This window comes from Coregonus lavaretus, assembly GCF_964263955.1.
Source record: "Coregonus lavaretus genome assembly, contig: HAP1_SCAFFOLD_8224, whole genome shotgun sequence".
In the NCBI taxonomy this organism is placed as follows: Eukaryota; Metazoa; Chordata; class Actinopteri; order Salmoniformes; family Salmonidae; genus Coregonus; species Coregonus lavaretus.
The window spans coordinates 14,522-21,326 of record NW_028158767.1 but is presented as its reverse complement, the minus strand read 5'-3'; the positions used below and the strand labels follow the sequence as shown (position 1 = coordinate 21,326).

General features: G+C 42.6%; 1 protein-coding gene across 1 annotated transcript; it reads left to right on the top strand.

Annotated features, from left to right (window-relative positions):
• Nucleotides 1-400: 400 nt before the first annotated feature.
• Nucleotides 401-6,385, top strand: LOC311123629 (B-cell lymphoma/leukemia 11B-like; the record flags this gene model as incomplete). Its single annotated transcript, XM_084197870.1, has 3 exons — nucleotides 401-1,123; nucleotides 1,277-2,092; nucleotides 2,331-6,385. Coding segments are annotated over 3 exons (2,160 nt in total), but the record flags the coding sequence as incomplete, so codon positions are not given.
• Nucleotides 6,386-6,805: the final 420 nt, after the last annotated feature.

The following is a 6,805-nucleotide window of genomic DNA, read 5'->3' as shown; positions in this document are numbered from 1 at the left end:
AATTGAATTGAATTGAATTGAAATTGAATTGTTTTGTTGGTGTGTTGGTGTGCAGCAAGGTTGTGTGCTAAGGCCATTGAGATCATAGTTTTACATAATGTCGTTCCAGACATGCCAAAAGATAATATTTATAAATGAATGTATGTTGATTATACCTAGATTATACCTATGTTATTATATAGGTGATTCAAAACTGTTTTACTGTGTGAGTCAGTCATGCATTTCAATCTACATTTTTCTCATGTTAGTCATTTAGCAGACACCTCTTATTAAAATAGGAACCAACCACTTACAATCTCTCTCTCTCTCTCTCTCTCTCTCTCTCTCTCTCTCTCTCTCTCTCTTCTCTCTCTCTCTCTCTCTCTCTCTCTCTCTCTCTCTCTCTCTCTCTCTCTCTCTCTCAGGTAAAGATGAGCCATCCAGCTACATCTGCACCTCTTGTAAACATACCTTCACCAGCGCCTGGTTCCTGCTCCAGCACGCCCAACACACCCACGGCATCCGCATCTACCTGGACACACACCCCTCCAACTATACCCTCACCCCCCGCATGGCCCTCCCCCCTCCCATGGGTGGGGGAGACTCCCTCCCTCGTTCTCCCTTACCAACCTTCCTGGGGGACACCTCCAACCCCTTCCACCTACTCCGGATGGCAGCTCCACTACTCAGGGAGCACCACCCACACCATCCCCAACCCCACCACCACCACCACCACCCCCGTCCCCCTCCGGGCTATCTGGACACCCGGCTCCCTGCCACCCCACCCTTCGTCAGACCCCCGCCCCCCAGACACCCCCTGGAGCGCCTGGGTCCGGAGGAGATGGGGTCCCTTCTCTCCCAGCACCCCAGTGCCTTCGAGAGGGTGATGCGTCTGACCCCCATGGAGCCTCCCTCCATGGACTTCTCCAGAAGGCTCAGAGAGCTGGCAGTTGGGAACAATACTAACAACGGAGGCCCTACACCTCCCCTCTCGCCCACCCGGGTGCCCCCCATGCACCGCCTGCTGAGTCCAACTCTCTTCCAGTCGGGCTCCAAGCCCCCACTGTTCCTCACCTACCCCCCACAGCCCCCTATGCCTCAGGGAGATGCCACCACTCCTGCCCAGGGCCAGAACCAAGCCCAGGTATGTGCAGTATTTCCTGGGATATATGCTGTTGTATGTCTTATAATGTGTTATATGTATTCCAGAATTGCCTGTAATGTTGCCAAGACATTTCTCCTATGGGACAATAAAGAATTGATTTGTTCATTCGTTCATTCATTCATTCAGGTCCAGGTCCAGGCCCAAGCCAAGTCCAAGTCCTGTGAGTTCTGTGGGAAGACCTTCAAGTTCCAGAGCAACCTGATAGTCCACAGACGGAGTCACACAGGAGAGAGGCCCTACAAGTGTCATCTGTGTGACCATGCCTGTTCTCAAGCCTCCAAGCTGAAGAGACACATGAAGACACACATGCACAAGTCAGGCTCCGTGGGGAGCTCCCCTGAACAGGGGAGCAGAGGAGAGGGAGGAGAGGGGGAGGAGAAGAGCAGAGAGGGGGAGGGAAGAATGGGGATGGACAACGAGGAGGAGGAAGAGGATGAGGAAGAGGAAGAAGAGGAGGAGGAAATAGAGGATGAGGAGGAGATGAGGAACGGCCTAACTAGGCCTGAGTCTAACCTGAGCATGGACTCAGAGTTCCACAAGAACAGGGAGAACGGGTCGAGGCCTTCCACAGACGAGAAGCCTCATGGTGGGGATAGAGTGACGGAGAGTGGAGGGGTGGGTATCATGCACCCATACAACCACCTGGACAATCACCTGAGACTGGCCCCTTCCAAGAGGACCATGAGTCTGGACAGGGAGAGGCAGCCTAATAGAGAGGGGGGAGAGGGGGGAGATGCAGGGAGGGGGGAGATGGAGATTGAGAGGGACAGAGAGCGAGCGTTAGACAGGGCGATGGACAGAGCGATGGACAGAGAGAGAGAGAGAGAAAGAGAGGAGAGGCCCTTGATGAACGGAAGGATTAGTGGGTCTGAAGACTCTTTCTCTGGACTGTTCCACCGCCGGCCGACCCCCATCACCAGCCCCATCACCTCCAACAAGAGAATCAAGGTAAGAACCTTTTAGCTACTCCTTTAAGTGACTTTTATTCTTCTTAGATAACTCGTTGTGTTTTTATGTTTTCTTATATTTGTCGTTTACACAACTGTTTCCAATACTATAAAACATACCTTTAGACTGCGGAAACAAGTACATCATTTTTCTTTTATTTAGTTGTATTGTTTTACTGGGTTTAGATGTGTTAAATTCAGTGTAAATAAACTTTAATTTCATTCTATTTGATGTGAAGGTGGAGAAGGAGCTGGAGCTCCCCGCAGCGCCGACCCTCATCTCCCCAGAGAACATGTATTCCCAGCTCCTGGCTGGCTACGCCGCTTCACGCCACTTCATCAGAGAACCTTTCCTCCACGGCTTCAGCGATGCCCGCCAGTCCCCCTTCGCCACCTCCTCAGAGCACTCCTCCTCCGAGACGGGTTCCCTCCGCTTCTCCACCTCTCCTGGGGAATACCTGGAGGGAGGGGGCGCATCGTGCCACAGCGGCAGCTCCACCCCTCACCTCCTGCGGGGTCCCGGGCCGGGTCGACCCCCTAGTAAGGAGAGCCGACGGAGCGACACCTGCGAGTACTGCGGGAAGATATTCAAGAACTGCAGCAACCTGACGGTGCACCGGCGCAGCCACACGGGAGAGAGGCCCTACAAGTGTGACCTATGCAGCTACGCCTGCGCCCAGAGCTCCAAGCTAACTCGCCACATGAAGACCCACGGGCAGTTTGGGAAGGAGGTGTACCGCTGTGATATCTGCCACATGCCCTTCAGCGTCTACAGCACCCTGGAGAAACACATGAAGAAGTGGCACGGGGAACACTTGATGGCCAGTGAGGTCAAACTGGAGGAGGCCGAGAGAGGCTAAGGCTAACAACTCAGACTCATTCTGAATGAACACTTACAGACTTCAACACGGGGCTTGGCTGGATAATCTTTCTCTTCTTGAATATTTTCGGACAATTTAACGTAATTCTGTTTTTGTTTGTTCTTTTTGCCACCTGAGAAACATAAACAAAGGGAAACATGGGATGGGGGATTGTTCTAGAAACGTTTCGTTTCCTGCCAACTATTGATCTATCTGAGGATTTTATCATTTAGGAATCCATTGAGCCTTTCTACTGTGCAATAATGTCTGTATTTATTGGAGTTTTGTAAAGATATTGGGCATGCGCAGGTACATCTTTGTGGGGTTTTATATGGAATTAGTTAGCTAGCTAGTAAGTAAAAAAACACATAACTTGAAACAGGTCACACTTGATTAGAAATACAATTTTAATTTTGATTTGTTAATTAAAAATGTAAGGAAACTATATGTAAATGAGTAAATTCACATGAGGTCAACTTCTTAAATTATGATAGCAATTATTTCTTTTTAATCTGTAATATGAATATCCTATTAGGTCAACAGCGGACTACAATCCATCTCCTCGTCTTTGACATAAAGCACTGAATGTCAATATGACAATAAAATATTAATTATACATTTGGGATTTCAAAAATCCCAAATGTTGATGTTTTAGAAATCTGAAGAGGTTACAGCCAATTTTATACAAACTATTATTTTTTAATATCAGCATGTGTTGTAGAATGTCTAAAGGAAATTATTATTATGATGAAATCCAATCCCCACATTCCCAATATTAGCCGGGGACGTAAATAGCGGTTGCACACATTGACAAACACTCCTTAGATGCAGGATTAAATCACCATTGGAATATTTAAGATATATCAGTTCAAACTTGCTGTAGTAAATGTGGAAAGGCGAACAGTCCTATTAAACTTTATGTGTGTGGATGTTTTGGGAATAGTAAACCGTTTTATTTCATCAAACATTATGTAAATATTAGATTTTCTTTGATCTATCATTATTAAGAGAACAGAAACTAAATCTATACCAGCCACATATTTTACATTCAGAATGTCCACTCTAACTAAAACAATCAAAGATCAGCGGCTTGAGTTATCTAAGTTCTGAATAATATACACTGTTGTCTCAACCATTCACCAGATAATTGCAATACAGGTCCTCTCAGTAGTGCTTCCTTCCTATGATCATACTGTTTACATTTGAACAACATAGCGGCAATGTCCCTTATTCCCTCTTGACACTTGATAAAGCTTAATCAAAACCAATTTGTTAAGTTAAACTTTTAAACATTCTACATTGTACTGTACATTCCACTTCTATAATCATTTCATTGTTCCTTCTGGGGAATTCTAGAACAGTAGTGTTCTGTTCGGTCTGGGTGAGTTCTTATCCCCTCAGGATTCAGCAAAACGGTCTCAGAATGGAATTCATATCAATGCCTGTGTTTCTCCACCGTGTGCTCTAAGCTTCAATCTGCCTGCCTGCTTTCACAGTTCACTAACTCAACATTCATGTATTAGTAGAGCAGCTTTGAAAAAGAAAAGGTGGGGGTTGTTCATTTTGCTTCACAAAGTGATATGGGGGTTTAACGCCCAATAACAGATTCGTGAAGACACTGTACGTGACGTTTGTGACTTTTAGGGATTTACAATTTGGGATTTTCAGCTGCGAGGAATGAGGATGGCTCATCCTTGGATGAATCTAAAAAAGCCTATTTGAGTTACATTGAGTTATGGTAATAATGTTCAGCACAGCTGTTAGACTGATGGCCACAGGACCTTGAGATCTGATTGGATCATTCTTGAGGTAGAAAATGGAAGATTGAAATAGATAGAATAGAGAGGGGATAGAGGGAGGGGGAGGGAGAGAGAGAGAGAGAGAGAGAAGGAAAGCGAGAGAGAGAGAAAGAGAGAGAGAGAAATAGAGGGAAAGAGAAAGAGAGAGACCCGAGCAAGGATCAAAGTCTTTCAAATGAAATTGAAAGCATATGAAAAGTGTGTTTTGACCCAAATGCATATCTACTGGTCAAATCTAATACCAGGGACATCAGAGAGAGAAAAAGAGGAACAATATTAGGGAAGATTGAGGCCACATCTTCCCTTAATACAACCATCTCCAATAGAGATAATCACCTCACCTCAAAGATATCACTTCACACAGCCTGTTTTAAATGTGCTGTGTGTGTTTAGCCAATTGGAGATGGGTGTGCCTCGAATGGGAATCTTCCTATTTATCATCATCTTGTTGACATGAAAACTGATTCTTACACAGAAACGCTCACCTCATAATGGTCCCCTATTTCAAATCTGCATGAGGAAATGGAACAGATTAGTTATAAATGAGACTGACTGAAAAAGGTGTAGATACCATAGATACATGCATTTGGAAAAAACACATTTTGATATGCAGTAAGAGTAAATCTTTATGTGTATTCCTATACATTGATTTTACAATTCTCACTTCAGAACAAGGTTGATAATAACTATTGAAATATGAATTTAGTTATGTTATTATTGCAATGAGACAGCGGAGAGGAGAAACCTACAATTCTCACTTTGAACAAGCTTCACATATACCATTAAAATATGCGATGCTAGGGAGTTATTTTATGGTATTGAGACAGTGGATGAGAGAAACCAGGAAGACAGACAGCAGAACAGAACCAGTCAATTCATACAAGGACATTCAGTCCCAGAATAATGTTTACAGTGTTGAAGTATGCTGATGATGATGATGAAATCCTCTGTGTTTTGAAATAACAAAATATTATTTTCTTCAATGTGTTGAATGCCATAGCGAGCAGTTTTGTATGATTATGATGGTGGAGGGATTCTAAGTAGTTTAACATGAATAGTTATGTATAATTTCTTGCTCACTGTATGACAATACACAAGTGTATTTGTAATATTGAAAAATGATGCTGCAATTTTATAAAAAAGTGGTTCCAACATTCTGTTAGCCTATTTTACAGTTCCAATCCAATTGTGATTCGATTCAAATGTTTTTTTTTGTCACTGTATATGTTTATTAAAAAATACAATAAAAAACAAAAATTAGAAATCATCCAGAATATCAGAGGAATTTTTGGGATTGGGATTGTGCAGTGGGTAACGGGAGAAATGCTTTTTATAAAAATACGTTTTAGGAGGCAGTCATGGACAACATTGTTTTTATTTCTTCTTCTCATGGTTGTTGAAGTTCTTGTGATGGCACTTAAAATGTAAATGTTAACACATTTTAAACTTTCATGACTTTTGCTCTTTGTACAAAAATATTTTTCTTTTTCTTTTTTGAGGGAGTGCATTGTTGTGAGAAAAAAAAGTTGTGTCAGAGTAGCAGAACACACCGGCTGTTTTGAACATATATGTATTTTTGTAATGTGTTGAAAAGAAAGTCAACAAATCCAATAAATGTTGCAATTGCGCTATCTGAAGTATTATTAACATTAGTATCACCATTACTGCTAACATCTGAAGTATTATTAACATGACTATCACCATTACTGCTAACATCTGAAGTATTATTAACATGACTATCACCATTACTGATAACATCTGAAGTATTTTGAACATTACTATCACCATTACTGCTAACATCTTGAAGTGTTTTAACATGACTATCACCATTACTGCTAACATCTGAAGTATTTTTAACATTACTATCACCATTACTCCTAACATCTGAAGTATTTTTAACATGACTATCACCATTACTGCTAACATCTGAAGTATCATTAACATGACTATCACCATTACTGCTAAGATCTGAGTATTTTGAACATGACTATCACCATTACTGCTAACATCTGAAGTATTTTGAACATGACTATCACAATTACTGCTAACATCTGA